The sequence below is a fragment of the Macaca thibetana genome, chromosome 1 (genome assembly GCF_024542745.1).
Source record: "Macaca thibetana thibetana isolate TM-01 chromosome 1, ASM2454274v1, whole genome shotgun sequence".
NCBI classification, from domain to species: domain Eukaryota; kingdom Metazoa; phylum Chordata; class Mammalia; order Primates; family Cercopithecidae; genus Macaca; species Macaca thibetana.
In genome coordinates, this window is record NC_065578.1 from 179,390,846 (window position 1) to 179,413,309 (window position 22,464).

General features: G+C 40.8%; 2 protein-coding genes across 4 annotated transcripts in view; one reads left to right on the forward strand and one right to left on the reverse strand.

Annotated features, from left to right (window-relative positions):
• Positions 1-22,464, forward strand: part of ARPC5 (actin related protein 2/3 complex subunit 5) — a 1,051,210-nt gene that overhangs the window by 805,553 nt on the left and 223,193 nt on the right. The gene's annotated exons all lie outside the window — the stretch shown is intronic.
• RGL1 (ral guanine nucleotide dissociation stimulator like 1) overlaps positions 1-22,464 on the reverse strand; it is a 291,149-nt gene that overhangs the window by 55,263 nt on the left and 213,422 nt on the right. For all 3 annotated transcript variants that reach the window (XM_050765896.1, XM_050765898.1, XM_050765897.1), the window contains one exon: positions 7,926-8,003. In XM_050765896.1, the coding sequence (XP_050621853.1) occupies positions 7,926-8,003 (78 nt within the window). The remainder of the gene's footprint in view (positions 1-7,925; positions 8,004-22,464) is intronic.

Sequence of the window (22,464 nt, forward strand, 5' to 3'; positions counted from 1 at the left end):
GACCATTCCTACTAAGTAGTCAATAAATTCTAGCTATTATTAGAAAACGACATCGCCAGTCACCAAAATTATCTTTCAGGGACCTCAATAACTCATTCCTCAGAGTCCAAGAAGGGAGTTTTCATGTTATAAATAGAACTCTATTAAAAAAAATGGCTGAGGCCTTCTATAGTTTTCACCACTAGAACTGAGTTTCCGTTGCTAGTTACAGATGCTACAAGGCATGAGGAATAGGAAGCAGGTTCTCCTTTGATGGGCCTAATTTGGTCTTGTTTCCTCACATCCTTCAACCCATCTCCTTCCCCAGGAAAAAGGTCTAGCTTCCACATTTCTAACAGCTGTGTGCAAACCTTGCTCAGAGTATTCATTCGATAATAAAGCAAGAGCCAGGCAAAACAGCACTGAGCAATGGAAATAATGACAAATTAAAAGATCTTAGAATAGTAACAATCTAAAACATTAGTCACAACAATGATATTGTAATCTAGTTCTTCATGTACTTCTGCAGTCTTCTTATTATGATATAGGCAAATGGGGAGGAAAATCTTGAGTATCTGAGATCCCAACACTCTTCTATGAATGGCATGCCTGGGCTTCCCACTCAGGTCTTGGAGTCAGTTGGACGAGAGTTCAAATCAGACCTGTCACTTAACCAGATGTCTGATTTTAGTCAAAATACATAACTTCTCTGAGGCTTCACTTTATATCCTATAAAGTGAGGACAATATCTCAGCATATTTACGATGGTTGAAGAAGACACAAATATAAAGTACTTAGCAGAATGCTTTGCACAAAGTAAGCATACCACAAATTGCAGCCAATGGTGGTGGCAAGGGCAGTGTCATCATTTTCATTGTTTACAATGCTGTGCAGTGAATCAAACAACACAGTCTAATTGTGATGTCTGTTTTCCTTTCTAAAAGAGACATTCTTTAATGTAGAAAATGCTACTTGCCAGAACTTAACACAGGGTTCTTAAGTACAGTACTTAAGACACTCATATGATTGACTTGTCTTCTTTTTGAGTCATTGATTATCAATGTTGTTTTATTCTTCCTCAATTATTAGAACATCAGTTTCTGCTCGGGGTTTTCTACCCACGTCCCTAAAATGCAGACTTGACTTAGAATGCTAATGACTTATAAAACTACATTTTTTTTTCTTTTTTCTTTGTCCTGCAGGGATATTTTAAAGACAATACCAGACTCTTCGATATGGCATATCACTTCTTTATTTCTTTTGTTTCACTTAAAAAAAATTCCTTTCACATTATAACCTTTAATTCTTCTAAACTGAAGTTTTAAATCTTGTTTTTGCTGTTCTTCACCCCTCCTCCTTTTCCCCATTTTTGTTATAATCACTCCAATTAATTTCAATTGCCTTCTTAGGGCATCTGAATTTGCAGGAATGAATATTGATTGCAAACTCTTTGGGAAGATTTTTTAACTTTCCACTGTGAAGTTTCTGAGGCAGTAATGTAACACAGCCAACTTTCTTTAACTCCTTTCCTTTTTCTTTAAAGTGTGTCCAATGTCTTAGATTACTACTATTTACATGATCCTTTACCAGTGACTGAAATCTGGTGTCACTGTTTACAACTTCTGGGAAAGATTACAAGAACAATATACATATCTTCGAATATGTGGAAATGAAAGCAGAACGATTTCAACAATTTGAAGTACTACTATGATAGAGAATTTGAGAAAACAAAACTTGGCATTCCAGAAGGAAACTGATGAGATTCAATTAAAGAAAATAAAACAGAAACAATTTCAACCTTATAATCGTCATTAAAGGAAAGAAATAAAGCATCATTTCCTGAGGAGTTTTAAATCTCTTTAAATAAAGTTATATATATAGAGAGGGAGATATGGTCATCTTACATAAAATTCAGAGAATGAAGATTCATGGTGTAAAAGCTCTATATGGTTAATATCCCTTCTTTACATTCTCTTCACTTCTGAATTCAATGACTGTAATAAATCTGCCCTAGAGACAATTTGCTTTTTCCATCTGGTTCAGATTTTATTTAAAAAGACAGCATTTTATCGTGTAAAAATGTCAGCAGGAAAAGGGCACAGGTAGAATGAATATAGGCAGAAATGTTTTCTTCTGTCATAGAAAGTGAGTTTCCTAATTGATAAATAGTGGCCAGTTTAGGAATCCTAGAAATAAATGTGGCATACCTTATATAATCAGTCTAGCCCTAACATCAGAAATCACCGTGAGGCAAAGATTCCAACATCCAGAAGCTTTGGAAGTTGAATCCTTTGCAACTGAAGACATTCTTGTTTTAGCCAGATAACTTTAGAGGGTCCTGACATTGTACAAAGCCTGAACTCTGGACTGGAATTACAAGTACTCCGCATGTGGGAGTCCCTGCACAATCTGATACTTTTTTAAATGCATGAAGAACACTAGTCGGTTATGGTCCAAGACATCAGAAACCAATTTTTCATCTTGAATGCTTCATCTGTATTTCCACGTTTGCCTTCTTTAAAGTTCTTTTACCCTCTGAAAGGTTTAAATCCATATTTGGAAATACAGGAAAGATTGTACTTGGTACTTGGGAGCCTATATAAAATGTAAGGGTTGCTCTTTGCTTTACAGCAAAAACGGAAAAACAGACAATATTTGGGTATTTTTCTGCTCATGGTTAAAACCAATAGTGAGTCCCTGTCCCCACCCCCTCCTCCACCCAGGTCTGCAAAACTCAAGGCAACTGCCCTAAACAGGATGTTTACTTCTTGAATGTCATTGGATTCCTGCTGTCAGTTTTCCACCTGAAATCACAAGAGAACAGATTCATAGCAAAAGAAAACAATGGGCATTTTGCCACTCCTTGCCTTACTCCCACAAGACAATGCTTTAGCTCAGCTCTTTATTCATGACCCCAGTGAGCAACTGTGATGTCACGACTAATAACAAACAAAGCTTGTGTATGTGTTTCTTCCTGTCTCTTCAAAACTGGTGACACACTTTCCAACAGAGAAAAGTGGTCGAAGGTACCGTACTCTCAAAAGTCCACTGTGCTGTGTGGACCATATCTCTGTTTCTGTTATTCATTTTCATTTTTTAAGAGAGAAAGAAAAAGCTAAATAAATTTTATCTCAGACATCACCGAACTTAAAAGGACCTCAGTGAGCATTTATTCCAAGCACTCACTTTTCAGGTGAAGAAACTGAAACAAAGGGAGGTGAAGTGACTAAGCCAAGGTCAGATGACTGGTAAGTGACAGAGTGATAGAGAAGGAGTGGGATGGGAGTTCTCCAGGCTCCTTCACCAGGGCCTTTCCCTCTCCATGTGGCTGCCTCTGGATCACTTCCACATTTGATTCAGCTACTTATAAAAAGGGACACAAATAAAGAAATTTCCAAATAGGCCTGCTCCCATTTTTATATATGTTAGGTATTCATAAAGACAGTTTCACTTGAGAACTAGAGCCTCAACACTATATAGCAGGGTTTCTTACTTAGGCACTATTGACATTTAAGGTCAGATCATTCCTTGTTAGGGTGGAGGAGAGTTACTTTGTACATGCTGAAAGATTCTCTCCCCGGCCTGAAAGCTTAAAGGGATGAGTAACTCCTCCCTTTTCAGGCCCAGTCCCAAGGCTCAAGGCCACTTGCACCAGCAGCACGCGTCGGCAAGACAGCAGAAGCAGGAAGAGAGCGGGCCGGAAGACACCTACCCTGGCCGGAAGACACCTACCCTGGCCGGAAGACACGTACCCCTGAAGACCGACAAAGAGGCCGTCCGGGTACAATGTAGTAGTCACGTCAGCCTGGGATACTTCCTGTTTACAGAGGACTATAAAACCCCTGTCCCGTCCTCACTTGGGGCTGATGCCATTTTAGGTCTCAGCCCGCCTGCACCAGGGTGCGCATTAAAACAGCGTGTTGCTCCACACCGCCTCATGTTGTCTGTTGGCGCACTCTTAGGGTTCGAACCGATACAAGAATCTTTCGCCTGCTAGCATGTTTAGCAGCATCCCTGGCCTCTACCCATGAGTTGCCAATAGCATCCCCCCACCAAGATGAGACAACCAAAACTTCTGTAGGGCATTGGTAAATGTCCTCTGGAGGATAACAGTTGCCCTGTTGAGAACCACTGCCATACCTCCTGCACATCTACTGGTCATCAGGAAGCCCTCAATCATTGCTGCAAGTCAGATGCCAGAGGTCTGGGATGAGCAGGAAATTTACAATACATTACATACAGATGGGAGAAGGTGCTTGCCTGATTTCCTCTCACAAAGACAAAGACAAAGCAGTAACCCTATCTAGGCACAGAAATGATCAGGAGAAGAATAGTTTCAGAAAAAGAGAGACAAAAAATAATAGTGAAGTGAGATGAAAAACAATAAAACGTGGGGAAAAAACAGTGAGAAAGAGAGAAAAAAGGGAAATGGAAGGAAGAAAGAGGTCACCCGTAAGAAGGGATTTTAACATTCCAGAATCTGTAGGACAGAGCAACCCATTATAAGATAAAGTGGCATATTTTCATCAGGCATAATTTTTTAAAAGGCAACTCAGTCTGAGGAAAAGGGTCAAGAACTTTCCACCAAGTTATTGTGAGACTTTAGGAAAGGGCCATTGTCCCCAGAGGATGGACCCCTCAGGGGAGTTCTGTGTGAAGCTCTTTGTTAAGCCCTTATATGCCTAAAACTCTAAAACCCTTTAAAACAGCTTAGCTTGGAGTTTCATTCACATTAGTGTTCCTGGTATACAACGAATTCGAATGAGACTTTAAAAGAATGAACATGACTCTTCATATCCAGGGTACAATTTTCTTAACTGCTACTTCCCAAAAAATCTATTTTATCTCAAAACACCTCATGGGACAGAGAAGCTCTGGATTTATTATTATTATTATTATTATTATTATTTATTTTTAAGACAAGGTCTCACTCACTCTGTTGCCCAGGCTGCAGCACAGTGGCACAATCATGGCTCACAGTAGCCTCAACCTCCCAGGCTCAAGCAATCCTCCTTCCTCAGCCTCCCAAGTAACTGGGACTACAGGCATGTGCCACTACACCCAGCAAATTGTTTTAAAAATTTCTGTAGAGACAGGGACCCACTATGTTGCCCAGGCTGGTCTTGAGCTCCTGCCTTAAGTGATCCTCCTTCCTGGGCTTCCCAAAGTGTTTGGATTACAGGCATGAGTCACCGTGCCCAGCCAGCTCTGGATATTTTTCAGATTGTGACTCTCCTCGGAGTGGACAGGTGGCTAATTGAATGGTAGCTCTAGATTGGACTGAGTTACAAAATATGTGCATAATAGCATGTCTATTTCTGAATCTGCTCACAAGTCTAGATTACACTCAATTATTACAGTATCTCTTTTTGTATATGCTCCAGAATGTCCATTATAAAAAGGCTCTTCTAAAAAATCATTATCTTAGTGAGTTTTCATAGAATCCTATGATTCTCAAAACTCTAAAGTGCTTAGGAATCACTTGAGAATCTTGTTAAAATGCAGATTCTAATCCATTAGGTCTGAGTGGGGCCTGAGAGTCTGCATTTCTCACAAGCTCCCACCCAGGAGATGCTGATGCTGTAGGTCCACGGTCACACTTTGAGCGAGAAGGCTCTATGTCTATCTAACTCATTCTGAAAAAAAACACCTTTTAGATTATATTGTTCCCCTCCTATAAAAATTCATTACTCCTGACTGCCCACTGCTTACCAGGGAAAGTTCAAACTCTCCTGCAAGAAATTAATGCCCTTCATGAAGTCAGTCTAATCTAGCTTCAGCTCCACTGACTCCCCTCTTACCTAACATGTACTCTCTGCAGCAGCCACACCAATTCTGTGTTGTTCCCCAAAATTCCATGAACAGTGCATTTCCCCAGTTTGGTCCTACTGTTCCCTACACCCGGACGGCTCTACCAACAAAATCTTCATCATGCTTCAGGGCCCAGATCAAAGGTAACTTCCTCCAAGAGGCCTTCCCCAAGCCCAAGAATTGTTCCTCCCACCGTACCTTGTGCTTGACATTCAAATACCTACACTGGTATTTCTAGTTTTCTGGAAAGTTATGATCCATTGAATAAAACTGCAAAACTAAATAGAACCTTTCTCAGGATTTAAAAAAGATACTCAGCTTTCTACTTTCACATCCCTAGCTCCGGAAGAAAGAAGTCTATCAGTAACTCTTCAAGGAGTTAAAAATTCCACAGGATACCCCCCAGACTTTTGGCCCCAAAATGAATATTTAACACTAGTGGCTTCAGGCACCCAGGTGCACATTCCATCTACTCAAGAACATCACCCCTACAGTGGTCCCCACCCCCGCATCACGGATGTTTTCTCATAGAACATTCTCATCAGCATAAAATATCTTCCATCTTTTAAAAAACACATACACAACCAAAAAAAAAACCCACCTTCCATCCATTTCTCTATTCCCCTTTGCAGCAAAGCTCCTCCTCTAACAAGACTCACTGTCCCCATTTCGTCCCCTTTTCCAGCCACCAAACTGCAATTGTCAAGTCACCAAAGACCGCAGGACTTCAAAGGAGGAGTCACTTTTCAGACCCTCATACTCAATCTATGGGCAGCACTGGAAGGCGTTGGTCACTCCCTCCCTGAATTCCTTTCTTTGCTTGTCTTCTGGGACACAACTTCTTCTTTTTTCCCCTCCCCCATCCTTCCCTAAAGCTGCTCTGTTCCAGTCTCCTCTGCCAGACCCTCTACTTCTCTAACTCTAAACACCCAAGGAACCAGGCTCAGTCTCTGGATCTTCTCTCCTCTATCTGCCCTTAGTTCCCAGAAAGCCACATCCAGTCTCATAGCTTTAAATACCATGTATAAACTAAGGACATCCAAATTTATACCTCCATTCCATGCCTCTCCCTGAAATCTAGACTGAGCTAATTACCTCAAAATGATGTCTGTGACTAAATTTCTGATACACGCTCCCCATTAATCCTGCTCCCTCGATCTTCCTTGTTTTATAAAGCCCAGGTTCTGTCTCTCCGCTGCTCAAACCGCAACCCTGGGAAGCATCTGGCTTCTCCTGTTCTCTCACACAGCACATGCACTCCAGCTTGTCCTGCCACTGACACCTGGAAGATCTCTGCAAAGGCTGGTCGCCTTCACTGCTATTGCTCCAGCCTGCACCACCAGCAGCCCTCATCTGGACTCTTGGGAGGGTCCTGACCAGGCTCCCTGCTCCCACCCTTGCCCCCAGCCGCACTGCCACAGGCTACTTTCCAGACACAGAGCCACAGCAGTTCTTTTAAGATATGTCAGGCCACAGCACTCTTCTCAAAACCTTTTAAGTGCTTCTTACCTTCCTCAGAATCAAATTCAACATCTTTCCCCAAGTTCCTATGAGTCCCCTTGTGAGTGGCCACCTTCCTGCCCCACCTCACAGTGCTCATCCCCTAGCACGCGCTCCAGCCACATGCAGTTCCCTGCTGTTTCTCAAACACTGCTCCTGCGTCAGAGCCTTTCCCGTGGTCTGTCTGCCTGGCTATTTGCAAGGCTCAGGGCACACCTCATTCCGGCATGCTCCAATGCCAACAGACCAGACAGCTCAATCCGGGCACCCTACACGTAACCAAACGCACCAGCCCTCAGACCCTGCTTCATTCTTCTTCACTTTTTTGTATGTATTCTCTGTCTCTTTCTGGTAAAATACTCACTTTTTATAAGCTGGGACTGTTTATTTTGTTCATTTGTTTTGTTCACTTGTTTGTTTTGTATACCTTAGCACAATGCCTGGCAGACAGTGGTTACTTAAGATACTTTCACTGGATACATAAATGCATATGGTTAGGTAATCAAAAAATAAGCTTCTGTATGCATTATGGAAAAACATCATGGCAACATTCAAAGGAATAAAATACTGTACTAAACTACTTTAAGATACTGTCTTGACTGAGAGTTTAGAATGCAAAGAAAAGGGAGACTCACTTCCTGATCACCATTTTGGACTCTGATGAACTTTGGCTTCCATCTTCTTCACAGTTTGGACTCGTCAGGTTTCCATACCTTTAGAGATAATAATGAACAAGCAAGCAAAAACAGTCAGTGGTGTTGCAAAGCAACTCTATTCAACTTCGACTACAAAGTGACAGTTATACTTTTCAGAAGTAATTAAGGAAAGATATATCTATGAAATAGCATTGAAAATGATGCAGTATTATTGATGGTTACTTAATGGATATATCTGCGTATTCTAAACAGAAAAGTCATTTAACAACTAATCACACTACTTAAAACTTTCTCTTGATATTAACACTTAACATTTATTGACTTTTTTAGATTACATTAGAGTGTTTCTCTCAGCAGGAGAATCGGCTATTACATGATACGAAGAAGGCAGACTCCATGAACCCTGTAGCACACCAAACCCACATGTCCAACCCCTCTGCGTGTCTATGCAAGCACAGCATCCACACTCATGCCACACGGGAGCACAAACTGATGGCTCCAGGCTACACTTAAGAGTCTGGTCTCCTTGAAAATAAGTCCTGTTGTAGAGGGATTATGGAAATAACTCTGGACCCTAAAATTAAGGCTGGGATAGAGACTATATCTATGGATATAGTCTATAGGATAGAGACCCTAAAATTAAGACTGGGATAAGGACTATAGTAAAAGCTCTCATGTCTTAGCAACCAGGAGAGCAGCTGTAGCTATACTAAGGCCAGGTTGCTCTAGACACAGCAACTGGGGAGGTGGGGTACAGGGGTCCGATTTTGGGGAAAGCAATAGGTGCTTAAATTTTAAAAGTTTTCTCATTACCAATTCAAAATTTACTCAATAATTCATCAGTCCCTACTTACACTGCTAGCTGTTTTCCCAACTCCACATGTGAGCCAGCTTATTTCATACAAATATATCATATTTTGTTTGGTTTGGAATATAAACTTAGTAAATGCACTTTAAATTATTAAGGAGGAATCTTTAATTAACTTATAATGCCTAGACTACTTCTTCAGTTTCTCCTTCCATCAACACAGAATCCAGAGATTCCTTGCAGTTTCACAAGTGAGTTGTCTGTCCCAAAGTTTTGATAAATTCTATAACTGATGAGTTTACATTTTTAAAGGGCACACTTTTGTTCTGTACTAATGGGATTAAAGGCCCCAGTACCCTTATGGTTCCTTGTTCCTAGGACTTACAAATCCTTTTAAAAATAAAAGCCCACCATCTGGTTTGACCCAATGCCAGTCCATCTGGTCTCCCTATCATCCCATCCCGGTAGGTTCCAGTTTGCGCCCTTAGGCACCAGCTCACCCATCCACCTGCTCCTTTCTCTAGTTCATCAGCCTTATGGATTTCTTGGCCTCCCAAAGATATTTTCCACTGGTCTCCACCCTCTCTTTTGCTCTTCATTCTGTGCTGCACCTGCTATTTAGAAGGCTTCCAGGGCTACCCTTTGCTCTTCCTGAGATAAGAACTCAGATGAAGATTTACTCAACCCCACGTGAGCAAGGCAAGGATGGAAAACAAGATTCCTAATAAATAAACAGACTGAGATTTTTCAGCTCTATCCTTGGCCAACATCATAGCAAACTATGTCCTCGTGCTCTCTCACGCAGCAGGCTTGGTGGTTTATTTAAGTAGGAGAGATTACGGTGGGTGCAATCAGGAGTGGGATCTTGATTGCCACTGTATCTTCTATGTATCTGACTAGAAGGATCCATAAACTCTTCTCTTGCCATCTCTCAATGACTAAATGTAGTACTCAACCTTTGTTTTTGTTACATTCCATGTTAGTCCATTAATTCCCACTCCAGTTACTGTGGAAATACCACATCTTTTTTTATCTTTCAACTGGAAGCTATGAAAGGGAGATATAAAAAGGGAAAACACCAGGGAAAGATACACATTTTACTGTTCCTGATAGTCTTCTTTTCAAAGTGGTTTGTACTAAAAGTTTCCAGATCTCTCTATTCTTTATCTTTGCTTTAGCTTCTCCTCTCTTCTGCTCTTTTCCTGCATTCTTCAGCCACGGAGCTGAGGTGCAGGTTTGGATGGCACCAACACCTATCACAGTTCCTCCCCAGAATGTGATGCCAAACATGTAGTGAGATGGTGTCAAGAAAAACTAAGTAACTTACACTGGTGAGCCAAGTTCTCTCTCATTAACTAACCTGGTAGCATCTTCTGAGCAATGGCTCAGAAGACCACAGAAGTATTTTTCCTGGCTGCCAGAGTGTCTACGCTTTCGCAATTGGGATCAGAGTGACTGCTTGATAATAACTTGGAGACCAATAAGGGCCATGGATAAAAAGGCATGTGTGGCAGAGCACACGATGCAGTTGCTGAGGCTCAAATCTTGCAGACATACCAACTCTTCTCCACCCAACCCATCAGGAAATCCTTTTTGCTCTGCCCTTCTAATATATCCTGAATCCAAACACTTCTCATCACTTCCATTGCTTCCACCCTGGCTCCAACTACACTATCTTGGATAGTGTAAATCAAGCGTAGCCTAAATCAATACAACAGCCACCTAAATGGTCCCCAGCTTCTGCCCAGCAGCCAGAGCAATCCTGCTCTATGTAGATCAGATCATGTCACTGCTCCACTCAAAACCCTCCCATAAAAAGTCAAGCATGGTGGCACATGTCTGCAATCCCAGCTACTCAAGAGGCTGAGGCAAGAGGATCTCCTGAGCCCAGGAGTTCAAGTCTAGCCTGGGCAACACATAGCAAGATCCTGTCTCTCAAAAACAAAACAAAACAAAACAAAACAAAAAAAGAAGAAGAAAGAAAAAGAGAGAAACCCTCCCATGACTCCCATCTCACTCTGAGAAAAGGCCAAAGTCCTATGTGTCTCACAAGGCCCTAAATGATCTGAGGAGACCTCCTCCCATGCCTCCTACAATTCCTCAGCCCTCACTCCCTTTCCAGCCTCAACAGCCTCCTCCCTGCTCCACCAACACACTGGGCATCCTCCTGCCTCCAAATCTGTGCCTGCTGCTGCCTCCTCCCACACCTGTGCCAAGCGCTCACTCTCTCAGTTCCTCAAGTCTTTGCTCAGGTATCACTTTATCAGTGAGGCCTTCCCAGACTGCCCTATTTAGAATACAAACCAACTGTAACATCAGCCCCTTCCCTCCTTTACTTTTCTCTATGGCTTTTAACACCTTCTGATACACTGTGTAGCTAATTTTGTTGTTGTGTTAATTGTACATTAGAAAATAAACTCCAGCAGAGCAGGATGTTTTCTTTTTGCTCACTACTCTTTAGAGCTGGCACCCAACTCTTTAGTGCCTGGCACCCAACAGCCATGTAATGGCTACTTATTGTCAGTGCTCTTTTGGGGTTTCAGAAGCAGACACAGTAATGCACCTCCCAATTACTAGTTCAAATTTGCCTCTGCAAAGGCATCATCTGGCCTTATTTATGCTTCTACAAGTGTCAAGCCCCATTTCTAAGGGCTTCGGAGCATAAACGTTTTAAGATAGCTGTGATTATTCCAAAAATCTACAATTAAAAAGAAAAAAAATTTTTTTTTTTTTGAGACGGAGTCTTGCTCTGTCACCCAGGCTGGAGTGCTGTGGCCGGATCTCAGCTCACTGCAAGCTCTGCCTCCCGGGTTTACGCCATTCTCCTGCCTCAGCTTCCCAAGTAGCTGGGACTACAGGCACCCGCCACCTCGCCCGGCTAGTTTTTTTTGTATTTTTTTAGTAGAGACAGGGTTTCACTGTGTGAGCCAGGATGGTCTCAATCTCCTGACCTCGTGATCCGCTGGTCTCGGCCTCCCAAAGTGCTAGGATTACAGGCTTGAGCCACCGCGCCCGGCCAAAAAAAGTTTTAAGATGTTAGAGTTGAGATCTTAAAGGTAAAAACTATTAAAATGTGAAACAAAAGTATATACGCTATTCCAAAGAAGTCTTTTATAAGTGAGATAAAAGGAAAGAGCCTGCAACCTTGTGGAACTTAAAGGACTGGGATGGAGGTGATTATTTGCCCCTGCACCTTTCTTACTTGTTTTTGTTTTCCCATTCAAACAGGGTCTCACTCTCTCACCCAGACTGGAATGCAGTGGCACAGTCATGGCACACTGTAGCCTTGCCCTTCTAGGTTTGAGCAAGCCTCCCACCTCAGGCTCCTGAGAGGTTGGGACCACAGATGCATGCCACCATGCCTTGCTAATTTTTTTATTTTTTGTAGAGACGAGATCTCACTCTGTTGCCCAGGCTGATCTTGAACTTCTGGGATCAAGTGATCCTCCCGTCTTGGCCCCTCAAAGTGCTGTGATTACAGGCATAAGTAAACATGCCAGGCCATCCTTGCACCTTTCTTGTCATTAAGGAGAATTAGTGCTTTACAGAAAAGAAACTAGACTAGTGTTGAAATCCAGAACTCTTTAATGTTCAGGCTAGGTCCTTTGAGAGTCAGTCCTACTAGATTAAGAAGGTTCCTTTGATGTTTTCCTGGACCCTCTCATAGCTTCCCATCAAAAATCAAAGCCAAGTTCAATTCACTTATTCCAGGGTAGTAAATAAAGTGTGCGTATGAGTGTGTGTGTTTAATTAATGGCCGTAGAATAGCTACTAACAAACCTGTCAACAATGTTGTGTCCAATTTCTACAAAGCCTCCCTAGGATTTAAGATCAAAGCTCCAACCTCTTAAGAAGGCTTACCAATGATCAACTGCTCTTCTTTAAATGGTAACTCATAAAACTTAAAATGCAAATTGTCAAAATGACTTTTGACATGGTTTTCTCTGTTATCACAAGGCAAAAGAAAAATTTACAAATGTCTCCTAAAGTGCAGCCTTAAGTAATTATTTACTGCAGCCTAAAAAGTAATAGAAAAGGGAAAGAAAAAACCAGTACAATGTTTAACTGGTTCTTAAATATTTAAACAGGAAACAATTATTTCCAGAGAGGATGTCTGTATTCTTTGTAGCCTATCTGGTAAGATGAAATGTTTTATATGTGTTTGAAGGGGAGGACCAGGTGTATGTGTGGTTCAAAGAAACTGTTAGATAAACTTGTACTCAGGGACAGTCTCTCTAGTGGGGGTCCTTGATAACCTTTGCTCCCCAACAGGAAAGTCTCAGTAACACCAGATCAGGAGGGGGGTGATCCTAAAGAATCTCTCAGGCTGTGCTTGATTCTGGCAAATGATCCAGTAATAATAGCAGTTAATAATTATTGGGAACTTACTATATGCCAGGCACTGTGCTAAGGGCTTTACATGACTGCTTGATTTAGTTCTCCTATAATTCTATAGAGTGGTGTTATTCTTATTGCTATTCTACAGATGAGAAAAATGAGGCCCACAAGGCTTAAATTAAGTAACATGCCCTCAAAGATACAACTAATATGTGCAGCAGGGATTTCAGCCATGACAGTCAGAATTCAGCAACCAGCCTCTGAATCACTACCCTACCATACAAGCTATAGTGAGTCTTTCATTCATTTATTCCATCATTCATTCTTTTACTCATTTAGTCCTCATTCAATGAAGATTATTTACTAAGGACTATGTACAGGTACTATTCTAGACGTTGAGGATACAGCAGCAAACAAACCAAAGTCTCTGTTTTCATGAAGTATACATCGTAGTGTGGGGGAGACAAACAATAATAATTAGTTAATATATACTAAGTCAGAGAGTGAAAAGCACAATGGAGAGAAATAACGCAGGTCACGGTGACCCAGTATAACGGAGGGCCAGAGGTTGGGTATTTGGGGAAGGCCCAATGTGAACGTGAAAACAAAGTAAACTCTCCAGAAAGTGAGGAAGTGGGCCCTGCACATCTCCAGGGAAAGAGCCTTCTAAGCAGTCCGAAGAGCCACTGCAAAGGCCCTGGAAGAGTGGCAGGAGGATGTTTCTAAGAAACATTAAGAGGCTAAGGAGGGGCAGAGCTGAGTGAGCACGAATAGAAAATGAGGCATAGAGGTGACAAGGACAGATCCTGAGGGCCTGGTAGGCTGTGGCAAGGACTCTGGTTTTACTCTTCTATCTTGCTTACTGCTACTTCTACTGAGCCTGGAATAGAGCCTGCACAAAGTAGACAATAAATATTTGCTAAATGAATTAATACATGCCCTCTTCTACCATGAATAAAAGAAAGGCTGGGGTGGGAAGAGTTGGAAAGGAGGTACTTTACTGGGGATAGTGAAAGAACAGAAAGGAGGAAGTAAAGGAAAGAGAGACCTCACATGAAGCTGCTGACTCAAGGACTCCTGGGAATCTTTTCTAATAAACGCTGGCCTCAGAACATCTTAGGCATTTTTCTGTAACTGACCCAAAAGAACACAGGTCAGGTATGAAAAAAATGTTCAGAAGCCAACCTTGACTCCGGAGAATGACATGGGTGAAATAGCCTGCAGATGTCTGGTGAAAACCTTAGTGAAGACTTTGGACTGTATCCACAGATCAGCAAGACATGTGGTTTTAATTACTCTGAATAATATCCTCCACGGCAGGCACCTCTCCGCCAAGTCTGACCTGAGAACTGGGTCACAGCCACCAAGCCTACCTTGGAAAGGTCTTGTTACCACTGTGAAGTTGCTTATTCAAGGGGAAAGACAAAGGTCAAAAACAACAAAGCAAAAACTCCTTGTTCTCTTGAAGGAAAGGAAGGGGCCAACAAGACTGAGCCGAGAACCCAACACTGTGCTTTCCATTTGTGAGGGCTAGTTCTCTAGGCCATTTTTCCATGACTAGAAAAAGCTAGAGACCCAAAAAGAGCTGCCCTCCTCCCCTCTAGGCCTCTGCTGTGAAGGACACTGTACCTTCCTTGTTCTTTCATTGTCCACATTATCTCCATACTAAGTCCCTGACACTTAAGGCAACATTAACAGCAAAAAAGTACCAGATATTTCTGCCCCACTTGACAGTTACAAAATGCTATAACATTTTCCTGGAGAATAACCTTTCCTCCCAGCCCTTAACCCACAACTGTCTAAAGAGGAGATCGAGAAAAGGACACTATTCATCCAAGGAAAAGAAAAAAAGGTCTCTCTTGCCACAACTTATATCTCATGCAGATTTAAAATTATTTAAGTATGTTGGCTCTCACACTCTTGCTATAAGGTTTCTTCTATTTTCCATTCTAAGCCTCTGTCATCCATTTCTTTTCTCTGGCCTGTTTCCTGCACTCAGAGCTTGGTGGCCCATCAGTAGCTACTCCTTCCACTTCTAGTTCACAATAGTGCTAAACCACCAACTAACTGCAAACACGTCTTGTTAGTGCACTGCAATGGATGCGGCTACAATGATGGACAACAGAAGAAACAGGTAGATGGGGGTAGGGAGGAGGCAGCACTCAGACTCTGTTCATGAGTCTAGATTTTTCTCAGGTTTAAGATGAATTAATACATTATTAACAAATCAGTACAAGCCTGTGGCTCGTTTTCCCCAACCACAAAAAGTTGCTATTGCAGAACTCTTCAAGAATCTTATGAAACATGCTTTGTAACATCACATACAATAAATATGAGTTTAGTATCATGGCATCCTTTCATTTTCAAGGATACTTTTCTTTTCCTCCTATAGCTTACAAAAACTCAACATAATATTAATTTATCTAAATGGGTGCTTACTGTTAGCTTTAGTAGAGGTCAAAGACAAAAGAATTGTGTTTCCCAGGACTAGGGGCCTGATGGCACTATCAGGGCTAAGTTCACAAAAAAAAAAATGTAAAAAAATTTTTCAAATAAAAGTGATATGAAAAACCAAATTAACTCAAAACCACCAGTATCTTCCCATTTTAGATGTCCCAAGATACTTTCTAAAACCATTAAATTTACCTGAATGAACCATGAAGCGTAATTTTAGTTAGTTAAATTGATTGGTTTACTTTTCAGAGCCACACTTAAGATCTGTGCTCCAGTTATAATAAAGCTAGGATCACTGCCTGCCTCTGATTCATAATGACCGCCTATGTATCCCCTGTCATCATGCTAGGGACACTTTGCCTAGGGGACCATAACCCAGGGTCCCTGGATGAATTTATAGAAGTCTGGGAAGTCCCTAAATTTTATGAAAAAAAAATCTGATATTCTCTTTTTTCTAGAGAGACGGTCCATAGTTTTAGTACATTCTTACAGGGGTTTGTGATCAATCACTCCCACTAGCTACTGAAAAATGGTCAAAACCACTGCTTTAAATGATCACCTAACTGTCCAGTTACTAACTCAGTTACCACCCATTACATTTCAGTTTCTTGTCAGTTTTGTTTTGTTGTCTCCAAATGTAAGCACACTTTTTAAAAAAAAACCTGCTGGGCAATTTTATATTCTTTTCAAGAAAAGGACAATTGCATGTCCTTGTCTCCCTTTGCCAAGTGAAATAAAAAAACAAGCTACTTCATGGAAACATTTTTATCTCTTAGGTCTCTAAATCCCATTTCAAGACAAGAAAGCTAGCCTGGTGATGATCTGAGGCAAAGTCTCTGACAGCATCCCTTCAGTGTCTACTTTAACAAAACCATCACTGTCATCCCCGAAGCTAAGGCTCTGCAGTCGCCACATGTTCCCATCCAGAATTCCCATAGTGCTGGCAGGTGAGAGTTGGGTCCACTCGGCAAAAGTAAACATTTACCAAAGGCCACCAACCCAGCAGGGAAGAAAACTTATTTCCATTTTCCCTCAAGTGATTATGGTTGGATATAATTCTCAAACAGTACCAGATTAAATTTTTCTGGTTAATCCGAAGTAACTGGCATAGTTACAGGGAGAAAATAATAACAATGCCCATCACATTCTGGCTCCGGCTATGCTTCCTGGAGCTGTGTGGACTGAAACTGAATAGGGCATGATGTCTTGAACAGAACAAAGATGAGGGTGGACACCAACCTTCAACATCCTTCAGCCTATGGCCACTAGATTTTTCAGAGTCAATCTCCCTGACAAGAATTCCTTGTTTCTTATGTTTCTTATCTGTGTTGCTGGAATAAATTATTACAAACTTAGTGGCTTATAACAATACAAATTTACTATTTTATAGTTCTGTAAGTCAGAAGGGTCTCAGTGGGTTAAAATCAAGGTGTTGTCAGGGCTGTGTTCCTTTCTAGAGGTTCTAGAAGAGAATCTGTTTAATTCCCTTTTCTAGCTTCAAGAGGCTGCCTGCAGTCTTTGGCTCAAGGCCCCCTTCCTCCATCTTCAAAGCCAGCAACGTAGCATCTATCTGATCCCGTTTCCATCCTCGTATCTCTTTCTCTGTCTTCTGCCTCCATCTTTTACATTTTTAAGGACCCTTGTGATTACTCTGGGCTCACTCAGATAATCCAAGATACTACTAGTACCCATTTGGCTACTACTAGTTTCCATTTGGCTCTGTGGGGGGTTACTAAAATTAATGAAGAGAATGGTATGGAATTATTTTGAAAAATTTCCTATATAAGTGATAGAAGTTAAACATTAATAAATAACTCTTAGAACAAATGAAAAGTTTAGAAAAATATCAAATTATGAGTTTATGTTCTGTTCAGGACATCATGCCCTGTTCAGTTTTGGTCTACACACTTAGCTTTAGGAAGCATGGCTGGAGCCAGAATGTGACTAGCATTGTTATTATTTTTTCCCTGTAAAAATATATATATATATATTTATGTATATATGTTAAGGTTTTATATATATGTTCTGTTATATATGTGTGTGAGTATGTGTATGTGTATGTAACCCATCCAAGTTTTTTGGGGCTTTTTTGCCTAGGAAGTCATTAACACCCAGACCTAGAGAAAATCTATTTAAACTCATCTGTTCTAGCAAAAATCTTAAATAGCAGCCTTCACTTACTAAGAAATTCTCACCCTAGTCAGGATATTCAATATGATTGTATGTTAAGCTGGAAAGGAAGCAAAGCAATGTTAAGATTTCCTGAAAGCTTTTCTACTAAATAAGTGGGATGTGCATCCTGGAGCCACCAACCACTAAATCTCAACTGTTCCATGCATGGGTGGGTTGCAGGGAGGCACAAAAGACTTAATGAGTGACCGTCTCTGCTAGTTTCCATTTGGCCCTGTAGGAGGTTACTAAAATTAATGAAAAGAAAGGTATGGAATTATTTTGAAACATTTCCTATATAAGTGATAGAAGTTAAACATTAATAACTAACTCAGAATAAAAAGTTTAAAAAAAATCAAATTATGAGTTTCATAGTAACAAGATTTAATGTAAGTGTTCATGCTATAAGAGACCAGCACCTAGAAGTGACCTATGGTCCCAGTGTCACCTCTAGATGCTGGTGACCCTAGAGGCGACACTGGGACCATAAGTCACATGAAAATGCTCAGAGACCCTTTGTGTGGGTTCAGTTTCCAGTATGTTTCCCAGTGCTCTCTCTGCTGACAACTTTCTTTCCTTGGACCTGGAAGAGGAGAGGAAAGATATTAGAAACCTTGCCTCTTACTGAAAGAAAAGGAAGTACAGGAACATGAGCACTGCATGCCAGCATGAATCTAGGAATATTTGGCAAGTGCCTAGTGTAATTCCAGCACTAAATAAAAAAATTCAATTATTTTAAGTGAAGTTTAACAAAAAGTAAATTGGAACATATTGTACGCATCTCAAAAACACCAGCTTCTCATGCTACGAAAGCATTTGAGAACTGAATGGATTTGTATAATGGGCTTTTTATAGAAGGTTTACAACTACCAGCTCCCGGGGGGAAAATGTTTTCATTAAAAATGCATATTCAGCCTCATGGCCTTGACGGTGATGACACGAGTCTATAGACTTACTTGTCTCTCCCACTAAACATGGGCAAAGACTGGGCAATGTTCACTGCTGGACCTTTCAAAGCACCTGCTTGGAACAGGCATGAATAATGATAACCATTATTTATTTGTTAGACAAATAGTTCCCAAGCACCTACTGCAGGCACCATTTTGAGGGCAGAGCAATGAATAAGACTACCATGGTCTCTGAGTAGGACAGACAGTCAAGAAATAAGCAAGATAAATAAGATAATTTCCAAGAATAATAAATGCCATGAATACAGAAAACAAGGTAATAGTAATCTCTTAAGCACTTAATATTTTTCAGCCACTATACTAAGAATTTTACCTACATTATCATCTTTTAACTTTATAATAACTCTATAAATTAGGTGCTATTTTTGTTATTTTATAGATGAGAAAAACTGAAGCTAGTAAGATAAATCAACTGCCCAATACCACAGAGCAAGTAAGGAGTGCAAAACTGGAATAAAATTCAAATTTCTGACTCCTAAGCCTATGTTCTTCACCATTATACTATATGCCTTAAACCTGAATCTCATGGCTAAAAAAAAAAAGACAGGAAAAATTGCTTTTCCCATAATGTATCCTAAAATTCTGAAAAGAAAAAGTCTGTTTGACATCTATGACAAAACCTTTGGAAATAAATGAAATTTTTCAAGCTTTATATCTGATCAATTCCTCTCTACACTGTGGAAGAACTGGTTGCACTAACAAAGGCAGCTCCGTTCTGCTGGTTATTGGTATGTCATGTTTTACATATGAAAATGTTACTCCAGGTGACATAAAGAATGGATTTAAGGTTTCTATTCCCACGGTGGTACTATACTTAATTCACCCATGCCTCTCTCATTTGCTATCCCTGACCCTTCAGGAAAAGCTGATCGAGGTCAGGGATTTGGCCAGAGCCCATTCAGTACACAGAAACATTCCAAACACAGACACAGCAATGACCTTTATGGCCCATGATCTAAGTGATCACCTAAGATCCTGGCCAACATTCAGTTTTATTTGGGTACAGCCCTCCAAAATATCCTCTATAACTCTGTGTTATAGAACCTTTTATCTCCCAGTGGTCTATCAATTTTAATTATATAAATGTATTTGCACACTGATTTGTTTAATGTTATTCTTTCCCACTAGACATTCAGCATGAAGAAGGCAGGTTTGTCCGCCATTATACACACGCACCTTGTACAGTACGTAGTACACATTAAAGAGCCGACAAATATTGCTTGAGTAGACAAATGAAAAACAGCACTGATGCTCAAGTGAACTGCTCACAATTGTGTGAAGGGAGGAGCCCTTGGGAAATACAGTTTCCAGGGAAAATCACTTGAGGTAGTAGTGAAAAGGATGGCTAAGAAGGATTCCCAAAAAAGGCTTCCTTCAAAGGTGATATTAACAAATCAAGGAAGGTGATATTGTACACTTGGAAAGAACTTTCAAGTCAGAAAGGGGTAGATTTTAATTCTAGCTCTGCTACTTACTGATTGAATGTTTCTGAGCCACAATTTTCTAATCTGTAAACACAAGGGTAAAAATAAGTGAACTAAATGAGATAAAGCCTGTGAAAACACATGGCAAGCAAACATGGGAAGAAGAAATAAGTTCAAAGACCTACTGAATTATTCTCTTCTTTGCAACATAAGCAAGCAAATTTAAGTCAGCTAATCTTAAAGCATAGTGTTTACAAATGACTCCAACCTTTAAAAACCCCGAATGTCCTCCACTGGGAGAATTCATTTGAAATTAAGGGAGTAATTCAGACTATCACTCAGTGCTTTCCACAGTGTGACCCGAGTGCCATCAGCTTGGCAAAGGTTTCTGGAGACCTAGTTAACCCCTACTCTGGTTCTTGTTGGCATTCTGCTTACTTCTTTTTTTTTTCTTTTAGACAGGGTCTCGCTTTGTTACCCAGGCTGGAGTGCAGTGGCACAATCTCAGCTCACTGCAACCTCCGCCTCCCAGGCTCAAGTTATCCTCCCGCCTCAGCCTCCCTAGGGCTACAGGCATGCACCACCATGCCCAGCTAACTTTCGTATTTTTAGTAGAGACGGGGTTTCGCCTTGTTGGCCAGGATGGTCTCGAACTCCTGGCCTCAAGTGAACTGCCCGCCTCAGCCTCCCAAAGTGTTGGGATTACAGGCGTGAGCCACTGCACTCAGCACATTCTGCTTAATTCTGGTAACAGAGTACATATCACAGAAAGAGAGAATGTTCAAGAAATGGCCCAAAAGGGAGTTATTGTAACAGCATCTGAAGAAAACTCTAGATATTTGTGCAAACATTTCATGGTTCTCACTGAAGGTCACTAGCTAAAGTAGGTTTCTACCTACATTTGAGGTTGGGCATATTCAGTAGTATCTAACACCCTTATGTTTAAATGGTATGGTGGAGAGAACAGATGATTTTTTTTTTTCCTCAGACCAAGTCCTACTGCGTTGCCCAGGCTGGTGCAATTTCAGCTCACTGCAACTTCCGCCTCCCAGGTTCAAGCGATTCTCCTGCCTCAGCCTCCCAAGTGGATAGGACTACAGATGACTGCCACCATACCAGCTAATTTTTATATTTTTAGTAGAGATGGGGTTTCACCATGTTGGCCAGGCTGGTCTCGAACCCCTGACCTCAGGCAATACACCTGCCTTGACCTCCCAAAGTGCTGGGATTACAGATGTGAGCCACCACGCCCGGCCAGATTTTTAACTGAGTGAGTGTATGTTTGAAGTTAGATAAAAGAAAATCTCAAAGCCCCCACACAAACTGCTGGCCCACAATTCAACAACTTCTTCTTGGGTTAAAAGTAGGCCAATGTGGTCTACAGTGAACTCCGAGCCATGTTGAGAAGCACAGGAAACAGTGGTCCTTGGGAAATGGTCACCCCAAGTAAGGGGTAAAGCAAACACATGGAATTAGCTATACGTGAACTCAAACCACTGTCTATTGGCCAATCACAAAAGGCTCATATTATAGTAGAATAAAAAACTGTCAAAAGATAAAAAAGAAATCCCAGAAAGCGAACAGTTCCATATGAGAAAAGCCACATTATTAGAAGTCTTACGGGAAATCAAAGCTAGACATCAAATAAGCTTCTCTGGTGGGAAATAAATACTGCAGTATCTGTCTTCAATCCATTCTCAACTGATTATTGTATGATTAGCACATGCTGTAATAGCTTCTCAGTGTTAATTTCACAACAGATAAGCAAACTACTATTAAAAAACCAAAAGAAATTATTTTTAAAATTATGTCAGAGACCCATAAACAAGTCTACCACAATCTACTGACAAAATAATATTTCAAATGCTCATCTTCAGAATAGGCAAGTTTATACAACGTAATTGCTTCCTCTTAATCATAGACATTAAAAGTCTCAACAACCAATTTAAGAACCCACTGTTTCACAGAACGCGCATTTTGGTTAAATTTAATTAAGACTGAAGCCTGGTCCAAGATCTAAGTGTGAGTAGGAAATGAAGCAAGGAAGAAATTCATGTTGAGGTTTGTACTAATTTGAACAAATCCAAATTTCTGCAGAATAATCTAAATAAATGAGATTTATTTATCTGAACTTCTATATCCTGTTTCATCTGCAGAACACGTTAGAACTTCATCTAATACCATCTCAAGCAGTTATCTACTTGTTTCAGAAATGCAAACCTTAATATTTTATCTTGTGCAGCAAAATATTAAGTACTGAGGGGTGGATCCAGGTCTTATGGATATGTAATTTGAAGCCATATGTAATCTGAGGGATCCTCTCAAAGAAAAATAATACAAAATCATGAATATAAAAT